Source organism: Myotis lucifugus, unplaced genomic scaffold (assembly GCF_000147115.1).
Source record: "Myotis lucifugus unplaced genomic scaffold, Myoluc2.0 scaffold_352, whole genome shotgun sequence".
Classification (NCBI taxonomy): Eukaryota; Metazoa; Chordata; class Mammalia; order Chiroptera; family Vespertilionidae; genus Myotis; species Myotis lucifugus.
Window position 1 is genome coordinate 749,392 of NW_005871400.1, and position 21,832 is coordinate 771,223.

The 21,832-nt window shown below is 40.4% G+C and overlaps 1 protein-coding gene across 1 annotated transcript in view; it reads left to right on the plus strand.

The window, feature by feature from the left end:
* The window catches only part of LOC102423824 (ATP-binding cassette sub-family A member 3-like), a 372,708-nt gene that overhangs the window by 323,242 nt on the left and 27,634 nt on the right, over window positions 1–21,832 (plus strand). Inside the window, 1 exon segment of the mRNA XM_014466690.2 lies at window positions 20,008–20,195. Within this exon segment, the coding sequence (XP_014322176.1) occupies window positions 20,008–20,195 (188 nt within the window).

Below are 21,832 nucleotides of genomic sequence, written 5' to 3' on the forward strand. Positions count from 1 at the left end.
TCAAAGGACGATAATGTTGTTTGCACACGCATCATACAAGTATTGTACTCTACTATTTCTTTAATGCAGCTAGAGGGAAGCCATTGAAAGCTGGAAATAGAGGAAGATACAAACAAATGGAAGCATATACCATGTTCATGGATTGAAAGAATTAACATCAGTAAAATGTTCATACCACCTAAAGCAATCTATAGATTCAATGCAATTCTTATTAAACTACAAATGCCGTATTTCACAGACTAGAACAAATATTCCAAAAATGTATATGGAACCAAAAAAGATCCTAAATTGCCTCAGCAATCTTGAGAAAAAATAAAGTTGGAGGGATCATATACCGGATATCAAACTATATTAAAATATATTTCTTTATTGATTTCAGAGAGGAAGGGAGAAGGAGAGAGAGATAGAAACATCAATGATGAGAGAGAATCATTGATCGGCTGCCTCCTGCACACCCCCTACTGGGGATCGAGCCTGCAACCCAGGCATGTGCCCTTGGCCGGAATCAAACCTGGGACCCATCGGTCCACAGGCTGATGCTCTATCCACTGAGCCAAGCCGGCCAGGGAAGGATATCAAACTATATTACAAAGCTACTGTAATGCCAATAGCCTGGTAATGGCACAAGAACAGGTTTATAAGTCAATGGAACGAAACAGAGAGCCCAGAAATCAACCCACACCTTTATAGTCGATCAATACTTGACATAAGAGGTAAGAGTATACAATGGAGTAAAACCAGTCTCTTCAATGAATGGTGTTGGGAAAATTGTACAGACACATGAAAAAAAAACAAAAGGAAATGAAACTAGATCACCCACTTATACTACACACAAGAATAAACTCAAAATGGATAAAAGACTTAAATGTAAATCGTGAAACCATAAAAATCCTGGAAGAATCCATAGATAGGAGGAGGAAGATGGTGGCCATATAGGCAGACCTTTCTTATACCTCCTCCAAGAGACAGACTGGAAATATAACTAAATTGGAAAAAATTCACCTGGAATTACCAGCTGAGTTCCACTTGAGGAGAAGACATATAAAGAAGGGAGAGAAAACATCTGGAGACTGGTAGGAAGGGTGAGATCGGGAAAGGGCCTGGACCCAGCTTCCCCAGGTGGCAAGCCGAGAGAGAAGAGGGACCTCTCAACTATAATAGGATCCTTTCCCTGAAGACATTGAGGCCCGGAACCCAGGCTGGGCTCCACAGCCCAGAGCACCAGAGCCAAGATCAGCAGCCCACCTCACATCCAGCCATGAAAGGTGGCAGGGCTGCTGGCCACCAGGGAGTCTGGAGCAGGTCAGAGATAAAGCCACAGGTTTTTTTCCTCTTTTGATTTTTTTGAAAACCCAGATCACAAGATTTTCATTTGCAGCTACTTACCTGAGACTTCAGGGGAGGGAGGGCAGTGTGGACTGAAGGTGCCTGAGGAGAGGCTGAGGTAGGAAGCATTGGGGGAAGATGTGGAAAAGAGGTGACCAGGAGACCTGCATCAGTCATATCCCCCAAACCATAATGGCCATTTTACCTCAGAGGCTCTGGCCCTTTCCACAAGCCACGGCTCAGGAAAAGGAGAAACCCATCCTAGGTGGTACAGCCCGCCCTACACCCAGGAGCCTGTCTGCCACACCCTGCATCTTGATTTTGCAGAGGAGGCACAGCAGAAGCCAAGCCTAGGGGTTAGATCAGTTCCAGGAAGCACCAGTCACTGGCTCGGGGGTAGAGCTGTCTACTTCACTAACCCAGGAACCTAACAGATAAAAACTCCAGGTTTCCAGCTGATCCCCCTGGACTGTATATGAGGATCTCTGTCCAGCAGTGGGCAGGGAAATATTCTGGGCCACTCTACGAGGGGTAGCTCTGGGAAGGGGAAACACACCCACTTTCCCTGAAATCTGAATGGCACTTCCCCCTCATGGAAGACCCAGATGTCTAGACTCCCTATTCTGCCTAAAGCCCTTTCAAAAACAGACTTTTGAGTACTAAGATAGACAGTTGGCTGGCAGGCGAACACAAGCAGAGGCAGAGCCTGGAGAACCTGGAAAAGTTAGCTGACCCAGCCCTGGGGTCCCTGCTGCTAACAAACTGGCCTTAGAGTGCAACTGGGCCCCTCCCACATGCAGGCATGTCCTGTGGAGAAAGACACAAACTGTGGATCACTTGAAGCCTCAAACTGGTCGCCGAGAACTAAAGGACAGTTTCTGACAGTGGTTAGCACTTAAGTACCTCCCGGGGGGTCCAGAATTGGCAAACAAAAGAGTCAGCCTGTCATCAGAAGAGCAGGATCCAAAGAGAGCTCCCAGGAGGCACTAAACTCCCAACCACATTGTTCGAGCTGTTTTGCAGGTGCTGCTAGACAAAACAAAAACACAAGAAAACAAGAAACAAAACAAAAACATACACCAGACCCTTACAACCACAAAAGCAACCACAAAGGAAGAGAGAGTTAGGAAGAAGAAAAGAGAACAACACCACCTTACTTTTTTTTTATCGTCTTCATTTTTCTTCTTATTGATTTGTTATTCTTTTAGTCTCTCTTTTTTCTTTCATAGATCTAATTTTTCCCTCTCCTTTTCTTACTTGATTTTTTTTCTTTCTCCGGCTTTGTCTTTGTTTTTTCTTTTCTAATTTTTTGTCTATCTTCTATCTCCTCTATTTTCCTTTGCACAATTTTTTTCCTTTTTTATAACATTTCCTTTCCCTTTTCCTTATTCTTATTTTCTTGTATCTCTATGCTTTCATATCCCCTTTTCTTCCCTTTTTCTCGCCTTGTATTTTTTTCCTATTATGGTTCTCTTTTGTTCTTCCTAATTCTCTCTTCCTTTGTGGTTGCTTTTGTGGTTGTAGGGGTCTATTATATGTTTCTGTTTTGTTTCTTGTTTTGTTTTGTTTTTGTGCTTTGTTTTGTCCTAGCAGCACCTACACAACAGCTCACACAATGTGGTTGGGATGAGCCTCACAGTCAGCCAGCCTGAGAGATGTCTCCCACAAGCAGGACAATAACATTCAAGGCCCAGTTACAACAGGAGAGTCCAAATAACTCACATAAGGGACATTCCTAGAACAGCCAACTCAGGAGACCTAAAAGAGTATACCACTGAGGCCCACAAAACTCTTACTAACTAAGGCCAACCCCGGAAGACTGGGAGGCAGAACAACTCGATCTAATCCACAGAAACAAATACAAAAGGGGCAGCAAAACTGGGGAGACAATGATTAACAACCCCTAAATAAAAAATGGAGGAAACCCCAGAAAGAGAGCTAAACAAAATGGAGGCAAGCAATTTATCAGATACTAGAGGCCTGGTGCACAAAAATGTGTGCACTCGAGGGGGGGGGGTCCCCTCAGTCCAGCCTGCCCCCTATCACATACTGGGAGTCCTCAGGGGATGTCCTACTCCCTGCTCCCTGCTCCCCTTGGGGAGTGGGCCTAAGCCACAGTCTGGCCTCCCCTTGTGGGAGGTGACCGGGCTGATCAGGGGAAGGCACCAGCCCCATCACCCTGCTGCTACAGCCACTGCCAGTCACCGCAGCCACCAAGGTGTTTTCATCAACACAGACTCCAGTCCCTTTACCGTGAAAAAATGACAACTTTCTTTAGGCATTTTCAAGATGTGTCTTTCATAGGATATGGCATTTTTTTCTTTCTTTATCCTCACCTGGGGATATTTTTCCATTGATTTTTAGAGAATGTGGAAGAGAAAGGGAAAGACAGAGAAAAACATCAAAGTGAGAGGAACACTTTGATTGGTTGCCTCCTGCATGAGCCCTGACCTGGGCTCAGGCCAGGGAGGAGCCTGGAACCTAGGTACATGCCCTTAGTCAGAATTGAACCCAGACCCAGCAGTGGGCAGGCCGAGGCATTATCCACTGAGCAAAACCAGCTAGGACGGGATATGACATTTCTTAGCCCTCCAGCAGCGGACCTTCATTTTTTTCGCCAGGAGTGTGGTGAAAAACCCTAGATCACCTATTTGGATTCTTATTACCCAAGTTACTAAGATTATTACCAGTGGCATACAGGGAGCTTAGCCAATGAGGAGTCAGAAAAGGTGTTTCCTCTGTAGTTCACACCAATCGCCGGCTTGGCCCCTGCCCAGGCCTAATGCCTCTGGCCAAGTCATTAGCCCTGGGCAGGGGACCTCCAGCTCCATCAATCGTCAGCTCAGCCCCTGCTGCCCATGATCGCTGGCTCTGCTCCTGCTCCCCGTCATTGCCAGCTCCCTCCCTGCTCCCCGCAATCGCTGGCTCCACCCCTGCACAGGCCTAATGCCTCTGGCCAAGGCCTTAGGCCTGGGCAGGGGAACCCCAGCTCCCACCATCACCTGCTCTGCTCCTGCTATCCCCAATTGCTGGAACCGCCCCTGCCCAGACCTAATGCCTCTGGCCGGGGGCATTAGACCTGGGCAAAGGACCCCCAGCTCTCCGCAATATCCCGCTTCTGCCCCCGCCCAGGCCTAATGCCTGTGGCTCAGGCATTAGGCCTGGGCAGGGGACCCCCAGCTCTCCACGATCTCCCACTCTGCCCCTGCCCAGGCCTTATGCCTGTGGCTCAGGCATTAGGCCTGGGCAGGGGACCCCCAGCTCCCCGCGATTGCCGGCTCCACCTTGCCCAGGCCTAATGCCATGGGTAGGGGACCCCCTGCTCCCCGCTATCGCAGGCTCTGCCCCTGCCCAGACCTAATGCCTCTGGCCAAGGTGTTAGGCCTGGGCAGGGGACCCCAGCTCCCATCGCTGGCTCCGCCCCTGCTTCCCGTGATCACTGGCTGGGGGCTCTTGGCTGCCGCCTCAGTTTCCGATCACCGTCAGTGGCAGGGGGCTTCTTCCATCCTTCCCCTTTCGCCTCCCAGCATTGCACCTACGTATGCAAATTAACCGCCATCTTTGTTGGCAGTTAATTTGCATATTGCCCTGATTAGCCAATGGGAAGCATAGCGAAGGTATGGTCAATTACCCTTTTGTCTTTTATTAGATAGGATAGAGTTCAAAGCAATGGTTATAAGGATACTTAAGAAACTTAGAGGGAACTACAACAGCATGAAACAAGAAATAGAAACCATAAATAAGAATCTGTTGGAGATGAAGAATAACATATCTGACATTAAGAATACACTGGAAGGAAACAAAAGTATACTAACTGAGGCAGAAGATCAATTAAGTGACTTGGAAGAAAAGATAGAAGAAAACACCCAATTAGAGCAGCAAAAAGAAAAAAAGTAAAAAAGAAGAATCGTTTAAGGGAACTTTGGGACAACATGAAATGTAACAACATCTGCATCATAGGGTTATCCAGAAGGAGAAAAAAGTGAGAAAGGAATAGAGAACCTGTTTAAAGAAATAATGACAGAAAACTGTCCTAACCTGATAAAGGAAAAAGTCACACAAGTTCAGGAAGCAAAGAAGGTCCAATCAAAATGAACACAGAGACACATCCAAGATACATCATAATCACAATGACAAACATTAAAGACAGAGAAAGAATCTTGAAAGAAGCAAGAGAGAGACAGAACTAGTTACCTACAAGAGAGTACCCATTAGAATGTCAGCTGATTTCTAAACAGAAAAACTTCAGGCCAGAAGAGATTGGCATGAAGTATTCAAAGTAATGAAAAACAAGGACCTGAACTCAAGACTACTCTATCCAGAAAGACTATCATTTAAAATTGAAGGGGAAATAAAGAGCTTCCCAGGCCAAAAATAAATAAATAAAATTAAATGAGTGCATTACCACCAAACCAGCATTGCAGAAAATGTGAAAGGAAGTGCTTTAAGAAGAAGAAGAAAAAGAGAGAAAGAGGAACATAGCTATAAAGAAAAAGTGACAGTAAATGAGTACCTATCAATGATAACCTTAAAGGTAAATGGATTAAATGCTCCAATTGATAGACATAGATTAGCTGAATGGATAAGGAAACATGATCTGTATATATACTGTCTACAAGAGACCCACCTCAGAATGAAAGATTCACACAAGCTGAAAATTAAGGGATGGCAAAATAATTCCATGCAAATGGAAACTTAAGAAAAAACAGGAGTAGCAGTAAAATAAACTTAAAAGCAAAGGCCATAACAAGAGACAAAGAAGGCCACTACATAATACTAAAGGGTTATATATAACAAAAGGATATAACCCTGGTAAACATATATGCTCCCAATATAGGAGTACATAAATGTATAAAAAGCTCTTGGAGAATTTAAGGGAGAGATCAACATGGGACATTCTCAAAGATAGACCACATGATAGGACACAATATAAGTCTCTACAGGTAAAATAGGATTGAAATCATGTCAAGCATCCTCTTGGATCACAATAGCATACTACTAGACATCAATTACAATAAAAATACTCAAAAACAGTCAAGTAACATGTGATTAAACAATGAATGGATTACCAATGAAATCAAGGAAGAAATAAAAAACATCTTGAAACAAAAATGAACACACAACAACCCATAATCTATGGAGCACAGCAAAAGCAGTCCTCAGAGGGGAGTTCATAGCACTACAGGCATACCTCAAGAAATAAGAAAAAACTCTAATAAACTAACATTACAACTAAAAGAATTAGAAAGAGAGAAATAAGAAAAGCCCAAAGTAAGTGTAAGGAAGTAAATATCAGAGCAGAAATAAATGACATAGAAACCAAAAATTAAAATAATTAATTAATTAATTAAACAGACCAATAAATCCAGGAGCTTGTTCTTTGAAAAAATAAAGAGAGGACCCAAATAAATAAAATCAGAAACAAAAGTGGAGAAGAATTGACACCACAGAAATACAAGCTGGACAACCTGGACGAAATGGACAAATTCCTAGAAAAATACAATCTTCTAAAACTGAATCAGAAAGAATCACAAAACCTGAATAAGCCAATAACAACTGATGAAATTGAAGCAGTAGTCAGACTCCCAGCAAACAAAAGCCCTAGTCCAAACTGCTTCACAGGGGAATTTTAACAAACATTCAAAAAAGAACTAACACCTATACTCCTCAAACTCTTCCAAAAAATTTAAGAGGAAGGAACACTTCCAAGCTCTTTTTATGAGGCCAGCATTATCCTAATCACAGGATCAGATAAAGACACTACAAAAAAAGAATTACAGGCCCATATCCCTGATGAATATAGATTCTCAAAGGATGTCAAAGGAATGGAGGCATGAGACATCCCCATGGCCTCTCCCCCCGAAACTACAATCAGTTTACCAATTAAAATTCAACAAAGAATTCCTTGCTCAATGCAGAGGCATGTCTGAGAGATCCGCACATTGAAACATCTAAAGGTTGTAACGGAATAAAAAGGGAGATGAGAAGGGAGGAAAGCAAAGATGGCCCTCAGATGCAGCCCTGAAGGTGGGCATTTTTGGCTAGGCCTGGAAAGGGGAGAAAGTCTGTGATTCATTCAGGCAGGAAGAGCAGAGAGCTGTGGGGACAGCGGGGAGGGCACATCCCAGCAGGGTGATCAGCAACAGAGTGAACAGTGTCTGAGTCAGCAGATGCCTGACAGAGCACAGGTTTCTGCCATTCAGCTCTCCACTGTTGGGCTGTGTGGTGGTGTTTCAGAAAAAGAAATGGAATCACAGAGACCCTGCCACCACTTGGACTCCCAAAGCTCACCACCTGTTGCCCTTGGAGTTGGGCCTAGGAGCATATTATCTGAAAAACAAAAGCTATTGCAGTAGAACTGCTGTTTCCATCTATGACTGAGCCCTAGGTGGGTTGCTTGGGGTGGGACCCCATGGAGATCAGGGGTCACCATTATGATGAAGGCAAAACAAACCCCACCCCCAAGCATCAGCTGTACTGTCTTTTTTTACTGGTGACATTTTCTTTTTTAAAATATATATTGTTGGTAGCATTACCCTCCCTTTAACCCCCTATTTCCAGCCCCGACCCTCCCCACCCAGGACTTCACCACCCTATTGCCTGTGTCCATCAGCTATGCCTATCTATACTAATAAAATGGTAATGTGCTAATTAGACCAGACAAAGCCACGGTGGCGGGGGCAAAGGAAGAGACAGTTAGGGGAGACCAGGCCAGCAGGAGAGAGCAGTTAGGGATTATCAGGAAGGCAGGCAGAGAGGTTAGGGGTGATCAGGCAGGGAGGCAGGTGAGCAGGTAGGAGCCAGCGGTCCTGGATTGCGAGAGGGATATCTGACTGCCGGATATCTAAACAGGCAGTCAGACATCCCCCAAGGGGTCCCAGATTGGAGACGGTTCACGCTGGGCTGAGGAACCCTCCCCCGCCCCATGCATGAATTTCATGTGCTGGGCCTCTAGTAAGTATATAAGTTCTTTGGTTTCTCTCTTCTCTTCCCCCCAATTCCCATATCAAGCTCTGTCAATCTGTTTTATGCCTCCATGCTTCGGGTCTTATTTCATTGGTCAGTTCATTTTGTTCATTAGATTCCACAAATAAGTTAGATCATGTGATATTTTTCTTTCCCAGATTGGCTTATTTCACTTAGCATAGTAGTCTCCAGATCCATCCATGCAGTCCCAGAGGATAAGAGACCCCTCTTTTTTACAGCTGCATAGTATTCCATTGTGTACACATCCCACATCTTTTTTATCCATTCATCTACTGATGGGCACTTAGGCTATTTTCAAATCTTAGCTGCTATGCTTTCTAATAGGTGTTTCAGGGATTTTAGGATATATTCCCAAAAATGGGGTCACTAGGGCAAACAGAAGTTCCATTTTTAACTTTTTGAGGAAACTCAATACTGTTTTCCATAATGGCTGTACCAGTCTGCATTCCCACCAAACGTGAACTAGTGTTCCCTTTTCTCCACATTCTCACCAGCACTTGTTTGTTGATTTTTCATGATTAAAAAAATTTAATTAATTAATTAATTAATTAAACAAACCAATAAATCCAGGAGCTGGTTCTTTGAAAAGATAAAGAAGATTGATGAATCTTTAAGCATGAAAACCATGACAAAAGGCCTCACGAAGCCACCCACCGTACACACATCTGTGGGTTTTTCCATACAGTGGGCTTCCTTTTTATTTTGATGATAGTTTCTTTGACTGTGTAGAAGCTTCTTATTTTGATGTAGTCTCATTTGTTTATATTTCCATTGTTTCTCTTGCCCTATGAGATGTATCGGCAAAAATTCTGCTACATGAAGTGTCTGAGATTTTACTGCCTATGTTTTCTTCTAGGATTTTTATGGTTTTATGCATTACATGTAAGTCTTTTTTCAATTTTGAGTTTATTCTTTTGTATGGCGTAAGGTAGTGGTCTAGTTTCATCTTTTTATATGTATCTGTCCAGTTTTGCCAACACCATTTATGAAAGAGACTGTCTTGACTCTATTGAATGTTCTTGCTTCCTTTGTCAAATATTAATTGACCATAATAACTTGGGTCAATTTCTGGGGTCTCTGTTCTGATCCATGAGTCTATATACCTGTTCTTATGCCAGTACCAGGCTGTTTTGGTAATAATGGCTTTGTAGTATAGTTTGATAAGTGGTATTGTGATCCCTCCAACTTTGTTCTTCTTTCTCAAGGTTTACTGCAGCTATTCAGGGTCATTTGTAGTTCCATACACATTATTGGAATATTTGTTCTAGTTCTGTGAAGTATGCCATTGGTATTTTAATAGGAATTGCATTGAATCTATAGATTGCTTTAGGTAGTATAAACATTTTAATTATGTTAATTCTTCCAATCCATGAACATGATATACATTTCCATTTGTCTGTATCTTCCTCTATTTATTTTTTAATGTCCTATAGTTTTCCAAGTACAGGTCTTTTACCTTCTTGGTTAAGTTTATACCTTGGTATTCCTTTTCTTTCTTTCTTTCTTTCTTTCTTTCTTTCTTTCTTTCTTTCTTTCTTCCTTTTTTTTCTTTTTTTTTTTTTACAATGGTAAATTGAATTTTTTTTTTAGTTTCTCTTTCAGAGAGTTTATTATTGGTGTATAAAAATGCCATCAGATTATGGATGTTGATTTTGTATCCTACTACCTTGCTGAATTCATTTATTATTAAGTCCAGTAGTTTTCTGGTGGAGTCTTTAGGGTTTCCTATGAACAATATCATGTAATCTGCAAATAATGACTGTTTCACTTTCTCCTTTCCAATTTGAATTCCTTTTATCTCTTCTTGTCTGATCACTGTGGCTAGGACTTCCAGTACTATGTTGAATAAGAATGGTGAAAGTGCACATCCTTGTCTTGTTCTTCTTGTTAAGGAAAATACTGTTAGTTTTTGCCCATTGAGTATTATTATGTTGGCTGTAGTTTTGTCATATATCGCCTTTATTATATTGAGGTATGAACCCTTTATTCCCACTTTCTTGAGAGTTTTTATCAAAAAATGTTGCTGGATTTTGTCAACTGCTTTTTGTGCATCAGTTGACAAGATCATGTGATTTTTGTCTTTCAATTTGTTTTTGTGATGTATCACATTTATTGATTTGCAGATATTGTGCCAGTCTTGCATCCCTGGAATAAATCCCACTTGGTCATGGTGGATTCAATTTGCAAATATTTTGTTGAAGATTTTAGCATCTGTGTTCATCAGGGATATTGGCCTGTAATTTTCTTTCTTTGTAATGTCTCTACCTAGTTTTGGAATTAGGATAATGCTAGCTTTTTAAAAAGAGCTTGGAAGTTTCCCTTCCTCTTGAATCTTTTGGAATAGTTTGAAGGGGATTGGTGTTGGTTCTTCTTTGAATATTTGGTAAAAAAAATTTTCTGTAAATCCATCTGGTCCAGGATTTTTGTTTGCTGGGAGATTTTAAACTACTGCTTCAATTTCATCAGTTGTTATTGGTCTATGCAGGTTTTCTGATTCTTCCTGATTAAAGTTTTGGAAAATTGTTTGTTTCTAGGAGTTTGCCATTTCATTGAGTTTGTCCAGTTTGTAGGCATATTAGTTGTTCATAGTGCCTGCTTGTAATCCTATGTATTTCTGTAGGGTCCATGGTTATATCACCTCTTTCTTTTTTTTTTATTGCTTAAAGCATTAGAAAGGGTATTACATATGGGTCCTTTTTTTTTCCTCCCGCATATCACCTCTTTCATTGCTGATCTTGTTTATTTGGGTCCTCTCTCTTTGTTTTCTGATGAGTCTGGCTATGGGTTCATCTATCTTGTTTATCTTTTCAAAGAACCAAATTTTAGAATCATTCATCTTTTGTACTGTTGTACTGTCTTTAGGAAGCCATGGAGAGCAAGAGTGGGAGATCACAGAGATAAAAAAAAAATCTTGTGATTTCAGTGCCATCTACTGGAAAATATTAGAAAGAATTCTTCATTAATATAGACAGATATAAATACCTAGGCAAAGAACAGCAAATACCATGAATACTGATGTTAATAAGGATGATCAGAGAGAAATTGAAAAAATCCCCAGAAAGCAAGCTGGAACACATAAAAATCTATATATATAGAAGCCTAAGCAACCATTACGGTGGAACGACCGGAACAACCAGTCAACCAGTTGCTATGATGCACACTGACCACCAGGGGGCAGACACTCAGCACAGGAGCTGTCCCCTGGTGGTCAGTGTGCTCCCACAGGGGGAGTGCCGCTCAACCAGAAGCTGGGCTCACAGCTGGTGAGTGCAGCTGCGACAGCGGAGCCTCTCCCAAGTCTGCAGCAGCACTACCGAGCAATGGCAGCAGGTGCAGTGGACCAGGATGAGTGAGAGCAGCGTGCCACCTGGTCCTGGTTCTGGCTTCTCCCTGGCCGCCTGCCACTTGGCACACTGCTACATCCCTTGGGGGTCCCATATTGCAAGAGGGCGCAGGCCAGGCTGAGGGACAAACCCCCCCCCCACCTCCAGTGCATGAATTTCATGCACCAGGTCTCTAGTATGTGATATAAATGACAGAGATTTCAAGATTACAAGTCTGAAAATGCTCAATGAGATGTGAAAAATATAGACAGAAAATTCAATGGACTCAGGAAACAAATCAATGAACAAAACGTGTATTTAACAAAAGAGATTGAAACTTTAAAAAAGAATCAATCAGAAATCCTGGAAATGAAGCATGCAATTAAGGAGATTAAGAGTGAACTACTGAGCATAGAAAACTGAGCCAACCAGAGGGAGGAAAGAATTACTTATATTGAGGATAGGAATCTAGAAATGACACAGAAGGAAGAAGATTCATCAGTTCTGATCCATTGGTCTATATATCTGTTCTTATGCCAGTACCAGGCTGTTTTGGTTACAAAGAGTGAGACTGAAGCATAAAGAAAAATGAAAGAGCTTTGAGAATTATATGACTCCATCAGAGAAAGCAATATCCTACTCTTCCAATATTCTGGAAGAGGAAGAGAGGGAGCAGGGAATGGAGAGTCTATTCTAACAAATAGTGGATGAGAACTTCCCAAAACTATGGAAAGAACTAGATCCTCGAATCCAAGAAGCAAACAGGATACCTAGTTACCTCAATCCAAAGAGGCCCTCTCCAAGGCACTTTGAATTGAAACTGTCAAAAATTAATGACAAAGAAAAAATTCTCAAAGCTGCCAGGGAAAAGCAGGAAGTGACCTACAAAAGAAAACCCTTAAGAATTTCATCTAATTTCTCAACAGAAACTCTACAATCTAGAAGAGATTGGAACCAAATATTCAAACAACTGAAAGAGAGAAATTACCAGCCAAGAATAATATATTCAGCAAAATTATCATTTAAATAGGAAGGAGAAATAAAGACATGCCCAGTCATACAGAAGCTGAGGGATTTTATCACCACAAATCCTCACTGCAGGAAATACTCGAGGGGGCTATTCTACCTGAAACAAAGAACATAAGCTCACAACACTAAGAGTACAATCAACCAAAAGATTTACAAAATAAACAAGGATAATTTGTGACAACAAAAATATAAAAGGTGCAGGTATAATGGTCTGAATTGGCAAAGGAAGATGAAGATCAGACGCGTTCAAAAGAAAAAAACTACTGTATATATGAAACTTTATTTTTTATAAACCTAATGGTAGCCACACACAAAAATCCCCAAACTAGTACACATAGTTTTAAAAAAGAGGAAATGGAGGAACAGAACTAGAACACCACCAAGTAAAAATAACAAACAGAAACACAAAAGAAAAGAACCAATGAAAGCACAGAACTACCTGAAAACAGAAGATAAAATGGCTATAGGAATCCTCATACATCAATAATTACCCTAAATGTCAGTGGACTGAATTCACCAATAAAGAGGCACAGAGTAGAAGAGTGGATTAAAAGATAATACCCAACCATGTGCTGCCTTCAGGAGACACATATAAACTGGAAAGATGAAGGTAGATTCAAAGTTAAAGAGTGAAAAATGATTCTCCAAGCAAATAAGAGCCATACTTATATCTGACAAAGTAGATTTCAAGATAACAAGAGACAAATATGGACACTTTATATAATAAAGGGGACACTACATCAAGAAAACATAACACTGCTTAATATATATACACCCAACCAGAGAGCATCAAAATATATAAAACAACTGTTCACAGAACTAAAGGGAGAAACAGATAAAGACACAACCGTAGTTGGGGACCTTAATACTCCATTGACAGATCTAGACAGATTAACCAAACAGAAAATCAATAAAGAAGTATCACTCTTAAATGAAACATTAGACTAAATGGACAAAATTGACATGTATAGAACCTTTAATCCCAGAACATCAGATTATACATTCTTCTCCAGTGCACATAGAATATTCTCAAGGATAGACCATATGTTGGCTCCCAGAACTAGCATCAAAAAATTCAAGAAGATCGAAATTATACCAAGCATATTCTCTGATCACGGATGCCTTGAAATTAGAAATCAACTTCAAATACATGGGGATTAAAAAACATACTACTAAAGAATGGCTGGTTCAAAGAAGAAATAAAAGATGAGATAAAAAGATATAGAGACAAATGAGGATGAAAATACAACATATCAAAACTTCTGGGATGCAGTGATAAGAGGGAAGTTTATATCATTACACACCTATCTCAAGAAACAAGATATATCCCAAGTAAATAACATTATATCTAAACAATCTAGAAAAAGAAGAACAAAAGCAATCCAAAGTCAGCAGAAAAAAAGGAAATAATAAGAATTGGAGCAGAATTTAATGAAATAGAGAACAAAAAGACTATACAAATTATTAATAAAACAAAGAGCTGGTTATTTGAAAAGATTAATAAAATTGACAAACCCTTGGCTAGATTTGCTAAGGAATAAAAGAGAAAAGACCCATATAAACAAAATCAGAAATGAGAGGGGAGAAGTCACCTCTGATAGGATGCCTGGATTCTGATAGGATGCTGGATTCTGATATAATAATGCCTGGCCCTGACTGATTTGTCTCAGTGGATGGAGTGTCAGCCTGTGGACTGAAGGGTCCCAGGTTTGATTCTGATCAAGGGCATGTACCTTGGTTGCAGGATCATACTAGAATAATATGAGAGACTATATGCCACCGAATTCAATAAAATAAAATAAAATAAAATAAAAATAGACAAGTTCCTAGAAATATATAACCTTCCTAGAAGAATTCAAAAATCTAAATAGACCTGTCAGCAGTAAAGACATTGAAACAACCATCAAAAACTAGAAACATCAATCAGAAAGGATATATGTACCCCTATGTTCATAGTGGCACAATTCACTATAGCTAAGATTTGGAAACAGCCTAAGTGTCCATCAGCAGATGAGTGTATTAAAAAGCTGTGGTACATCTACACAATGGAATACTATGCTATGGTAAAAAAAAAATTATAAGAAGAAGAGGAAGAAGAAGAAGAGGAAGAGGAAGAAGAAGAAAGAAGGAAGAGGAGGAGGAGGAGGAGGAGGAGGAGGAGGAGGAGGAGGAGGAGGAGGAGGAGAAGGAGGAGAAGGAATTCTTACCATTTGCAACAGCATGGATGGAACTGGAGAGCATTATGCTAAGTGAAATAAGCCAGTCAGAGAAAGACAAATATCACATGATCTCACTCATTTATGGAATATAATGAACAACATAAACTGATGAACAAAAACAGATCCAAAGACAGAAGAATCAATCAGACTGTCAAACCTCAGAGGGAAGGTAGGGGAGGGTGCGGGTAAGGAAGAGAGATCAACCAAAGGACTTGTAGGCATGCATATAAGCCTAACTAATGGACACAGACAACAGGGGGGTGAGGACATGAGTGGGGAGGTCAGGGGGGATATGAGGGGATAAGGACACATAAGTAATACCTTAATCCAGTGGTTCTCAACCTTCCTAATGCCGCGACCCTTTAATACAGTTCCTCATGTTGTGGTGACCCCCAACCATAAAATTATTTTCGTTGCTACTTCATAATTATAATTTTGGTACTGTTATGAATCATAATATAAATATCTGATATGCAGGATGTATTTTCATTGTTACAAATTGAACATAATTAAAGCATAGTGATTAATCACAAAAACAATATGTAATTATATATGGGTTTTCTGATGGTCTTAGGCGACCCTTATGAAAGGGTTGTTCGACCCCCAAAGGGGTCTTGACCCACAGGTTGAGAACCGCTGCCTTAATCAATAAAGAAAAAAAATACCAACAGCATATTTCCCAGATCTAGAAAAAATACTTAAAAAAAATCATATAGAACCAAAAAAGACCCCAAATAGAGCAATCTTGCAAAAGAACAAAGTTAAAGGGTTCTCAATACCAGATATCAGGTTATACTGCACAGCCACTGTAATAAAAACAGTCTGGTATTAGCACAAGAACAGACATATAGATCAATGGAACAGAACAGAGACCCCAGAAATTGACCTGAGCCAATATGCTCAATTAACATTTGACAAATGAGGCAAGAGCATACAGTGGAGTAAAGATAGTCTCTTCGATACATGGTGTTGGGAAAATTGGACAGATACATGCAAACAAAATGAAACTAGACCACCAACTTACACCACACACAAGAATAAACTCAAAATGGATAAAAGACCTAAATGTTAAGTCCTGAGATCATAAAAATCCTAGAAGAAAGCATAGGCAACAAAATATCAGGCATTTCATATAGCAGAGTTTTCACCGATACATCTCCTAGGGCAAAAGAAACAAAGGAAAAAATAAACAAGTGGGACTACATCAAAATAAAAAGCTTCTGCTCAGCAAAAGAAACCAGCATCAAAATTAAAAGGAAGCCCTAGCTGCTTAGGCTCAGTGGATAGAGTGTTGACCTGCGGACTGAAGGGTCCCAGACTCAATTCCAGTCAAGAGCACATGCCCGGGTTGCAGGCTTAATCCTCAGTAAGGAGCGTGCAGGAGGCAGCTGATCAATGATTCTCATCACTGATGTTTCAATTTTTCTTTCCCTTTCCCTTCCTCTCTGAAATCAATAAAAACATATTTTTTTAAAATTAAAAGGGAGCCCACTGTATGGGAGACCATATTTGCCAATGATACATCTAATAAGGGGTTAATTTCCAAAATGTATAAAGTACTCATACAACTCAACAAAAGAAAGACAAACAACCCAATTAAAAAATGGGCAAAGAGCCTAAATAAACACTTTTCCAAAGAGGGCCTACAGATGGCCAATAGGCATATGAAAGGATGCTCAGCATCACTAATTACCAGAGAGATGCATATTAAAATAACATTGAGGTACCGCTTCACACTTGCCAGAATGGTTACCCTCAATAAATCAACAACAAGTGCTGGTGAAGATGTTGGGAAAAGGGAACCCTAGTTCACTGCTGGTGGGAATGCCGACTGGTACAGCCACTATAGAAAACAGTGTGGAGTTTCCTCAAAAAATTAAAAGTGGAACTGCCATTTGACCCCGTGATCCTACTTCTAGGAATATATCCAAAGAAGTCTGAAACAGCCATCAGAAAGAATATGTGCACTCTTATGTTCATAGCAATTTTATTTATAATAGCAAGACTTGGAAATAGCCCAAGTGCCCATCAGCAGATGAGCGAATAAAAGAGCTGTGGCACATTTACACAATGTAGCTATAAAAAAAAAAAAAGAAGGGAATTTTACCCTGTGAGACAGCATGGAGAGACCTAGAAAGTATTATGCTAAGTGAAATAAGCCAGTCAGAGAAAGATAAATATCATATGTTCTCACTTATGTGTGCAATCTAATGAACAAAATAAACAGAACAAAATAGATCCAGAGACATGGATGCATGGAACAGAATGGCAGATCTTAGTGGGAAGGGAGGTTGGGGAGAACTGGGGAAAGGAAGGTGAAGGGATTAGATAAAGAAAATGAATGCATAGCCCATGGACATGGACAATAATGTGGTGAGGGTCAAGGTAATGGGGGGAATGGAGGCATGGTGAAGGTGGGCAAAGGGGGAAATGGGGGGCATTTGCAATAGCATTAACAAGATAAAATTTAAATTAAAAAATTTTTAAAGAGGCAAAAGAAAAGGAAACCACAAGAGGAAGAGAAGAAGAACCCTCAAAAGAATATTCCAGAAGAAGGCGTTAAAAAAAAAAAAAAGAAGGCGTTGTTATCACAGGATGACTTCCCCCGTGTTATTGCCCCTGAGGACCTTCAAGTGGACAAGATGTAAAAATGAAAGTGATACTGATTATCCAGCCCGCTGTAGACGTAGGCTGGTGTGTGTGTGTGTGTGTGTGTGTGTGTGTGTGTGTGTGTGTGTGTGTGTTTTGGTTTATTATTGTAATCTTCCCCTGAGGACATGTTCATTGATTTTTAGAAAGGGGAGAGAGAGAGAGAAACATTGATCATATGTCTTTGTTTTTATCAAAATCATTTTAAAAGTAAAAGTTTAAAAATTAAATAGAAATATCCTTATAGAATAAGGATATAAACAAATATTTTTGTACAGCTATATAATGTGTTTAAGCTAAGTGATATTCAAAAGAGTCCGTGTTTTACAATTTTTAAATCTATACTAATAAAAGGCTAGGTGGCCCTGGTGCCTTGGTGCAACGCCCTCACATCATCACGAGATGGCCGCCATAAGATGGCCGGCAGGGGAGGGCACTTGTGGGTGATCAAGCCTGCAGGGGAGGGCAGTTTGGGGGGACCAGGCCTGCAGGAGAGGGCAGTTTGAGGGGACCAGGCCTGTAGGAGAGGGCAGTTTGGGGTGGACCAGGCCTGTAGGAGAGGGCAGTTTGAGGGGACCAGGCCTGTAGGAGAGGGCAGTTTGGGGGGACCAGGCCTGCAGGAGAGGGCAGTTTGGGGGGACCAGGCCTGCAGGGAAGGGCAGTTTGGGGTGGACTAGGCCTGTAGGAGAGGGCAGTTTGGGGGGACCAGGCCTGCAGGGGAGGGCAGTTTGGGGTGGACCAGGCCTGTAGGAGAGGGCAGTTTGGGGTGGACCAGGCCTGTAGGAGAGGGCAGTTTGGGGGGACCAGACCTGTAGGAGAGGGCAGTTTGAGGGGACCAGGCCTGTAGGAGAGGGCAGTTTGGGGGGACCAGGCCTGCAGGGGAGGGCAGTTTGGGGGGACCAGGCCTGTAGGGGAGGGCAGTTTGGGGGGACCAGGCCTGCAGGGGAGGGCAGTTTGGGGGGACCAGGCCTGTAGGAGAGGGCAGTTTGGGGGGACCAGGCCTGCAGGGGAGGACAGTTTGGGGGGACCAGGCCTGCAGGGGAGGGCAGTTAGGGGCCATCAGGCTGGCAGGGGAGGGCAGTTGGGGGCTATCGGGTTGGCAGGGCAGCAGTTATGGGGCAGTCAGGCTGGCAGGCAGTAGCATTTAGGGCCAATTAGACAGATAGGCGAGCAGTTAGGAGCCAGTGTCCCGGATTGTGAGAGGGATGTCAAAGGGGTCCCAGATTAGAGAGGGTGCGGGCTGAGCTGAGGGACACCACCCCCAGTGCACAAATTTTATGCACCGGGCCTCTAGTGTTTAAAATAAAAAAGTTATAGTAAGTTAAGTTTACTTTATTATTAAAGGAAGAGAATAATTTTTATAAATTTAGCATAGCCTAAGTGTACATCATTTATAAAGTCTAAAGGAGTATACAGTGATATGCTGGGCCTTTATACTTACTCATCTCTGATTCACTGACTCACCCAAAGCAACTTCTAGTCCTCCAAGCTCCATTTAATATAGGGCTGTATGTAGGTGCACCGTTATGTTACATGCAGCATGCTGTACAGGCTTGTATCCTAGGAGCAATAGATTCTACCATACAGTAGTCTATACCATCTAGGTGTGTGCACTCCGTGATGTTCACACAATGACAAAATTGCTTAATGACACATTGCTCAGAATATATACATCCCTGTCAATAAGTGATGCATGACTATATAATGAATATAGGCAATAATATTATACTGTAATGATGTAATGTGATAAATATTGCTACATCATCAATCATTACAATACATAAATGTATCAAAGTAACATGCTTATTATATCTTAAACTTATACAATGTTACATGTCAAATGTATTCCCTAAAAAAACATACCACTTCACACATACTTGGATGGCTGTAATAAAAAAAATGGAAAGTATTAAAAGTTTGGTGAGGATATGAAGAAATTGTTACTCTCATTTATTTCTGGTAAGAATATAAAATGTTGCACCTGCTGTGAAAAAGTTTAGTGGTTCCTCAAAAAGCGAAACATACAATTACCATATGACCCAGCAACTCTATTCCTGAGTATAAAACCCCAAACTCTAAAACAAGTATTTAAACAAGAGTTTTACGGATATTCTGCATGGCCTACAACAATGGTTAGATATGTCATAAATACCTTTATTTTGCTTGCTTTATTTAATTACTAAGCATTCTTCTCACAAAGGCTCAGCCTTTGACAGTTATTATGTAGTAAGGTGATCTCCTGTTAAGACTGGTAAAAAGAGAAAAATTATTGGCAGGCAAACTTGCATATTAATTATAAATATCAGGGAAGATCAAATAAGACAAATAGCATATGAACACAATTACTACCTCTGTTCCATACTTCTCTGAATCTAACTTAAAGTGCACTTTGAATCTGTATTTCTTAATATGTGGTATCATCTTAGACTTTGCATCAGTTTTTAAAGTAAGGCTGTCTCTCTTATCATCCTCAGCGACTAAGAACAGTGTCTATAATTTTGGAGAGAATGGGATTGCAAAATATTTGATTTCGTTGGCTGTCCTGGGCTTATTTTATCTCCTCTTGCTTTTTTGTCTGGAGACTACATCCTGGAGATTGCAAAACTTTCTCTTTCAAAAAATTGTGTCTAATGTGTACAACATATTCATAAAAGGCAAGAAGGTGAGTAACATAGACTTTTGATACAACTCAAAGAAGGCTCAATGTTAGGCCAGCAAGTATTAATTTGCATATTTCTATCTCTATTATTTGATGAAAGTATCATTTAATTATACCAAGATCTAATGGGTACTAATTGAAATTACAACTCTTTCATCTTAGTTTGTATCTTAGGCTCTAAGCTTTAAATCCTCTACCAACCAGGAAATAATTTATTTGTAATGGATTGACTATGATAGAAAGCACATGGACATGTCCTACCTTTAGATGTATTTGGTTGTAGTTATGAACTGACTTTAAAACCATGTGGGCTTGTAGGACATCATAGCCCCTACTAGTCAGATTATTAATTATTGCTGTAAATAACACACAATTTCACATAATCCCAGAGTTTTGCCTAGAATTTATATATATTTAATGGTCCATTGTTTTGTAATTTAATCCCTAATGATTTATATGAGAATTTCTGTTGAGACAGAAAACCACTACATCTATCTCTTTGTAATTTCTCTTCATTCATCCCAGTTCTCTGTCAAGGTGGCTCTAGATTTTGTCCATAACATTCTGAGTCAGCATATCTCTAATATTTCAGAGGGAGGATATCTTGAGACCATAACGGCCTTTGGTACCAACTGGAGTTGTGACTAGTATGATTAGCATTCCACCTGCACTTCAATTGCCTCTTACGTGTTGCTAACTAATGACTTGAACTATATAACAAGTCAAAAGTGCTATTCTACCTACTTTTACACCAAAGCCCATCATATCTTACTACTGTAAACAGGATACCTGGTCTAAGATATGGCAACAAGAATAAATTTAAGGTTTTGAGCAACATGAAAAAGAAAGGATTTATTTCCTGGTGCCTAGAATTAAACATGTGAATGTTACCTTGAGACTTTTTTCTGCCCTGACTTTCCTAATCTTGAACAGTAGCCCCTGAACCATGTCACACTTCAGAAGTAAATGTGATAAGAAGAAATATAATGAGTATGGAGGGAGATTTCATGGTAAAATTATAAGATTATTTGGCTTCTAAATTCTTCCCCTTTTTGACACTACTACTGAATACAGAAGAAAACATGGCCAAGCAAAGGAGTAATACTTACATTAGGCCAAGGCCTCAATCTTCATATAGTTATCTAATAAACTAGTTTGGTTAACCGTGGTATCCTTAAATCAAAATAAACTGAATTTCCTAAGCCAAAGGTTCAATCTCACTTTTTTAACATTCCAAAATAAGAAAAAGTCACCCTTGTCAATGAGAAGTACAAAACAGTTCATGAACTATAAAAAGTGAACATCTTACATCTTCACTGACAGATGTTTCTTTCCTACCTGAGGGCACATCACACCACTGCCGTTCAGACCCCACTGTCTCTGTGACATGAAGCCCAGATTTCATGAGGAGCTAGCTGTTTATCTTGTTGATCTTTTTGTGTTTAAACTACTTGGAATTCATTTAAATTATTGGATGTATAGATTAATATTTTTCATGAAATTTAAGAAATTTTTGGCCACTATTTCTTCATGTATTTCAATTACTAAAGTAAGGTCATAATAGATCTGTTTCATAGAGTTATTAAGAAGGTTAATTACCTGAAGGGCACATAATAAATAATAAATGCTGGGTTTTAGTA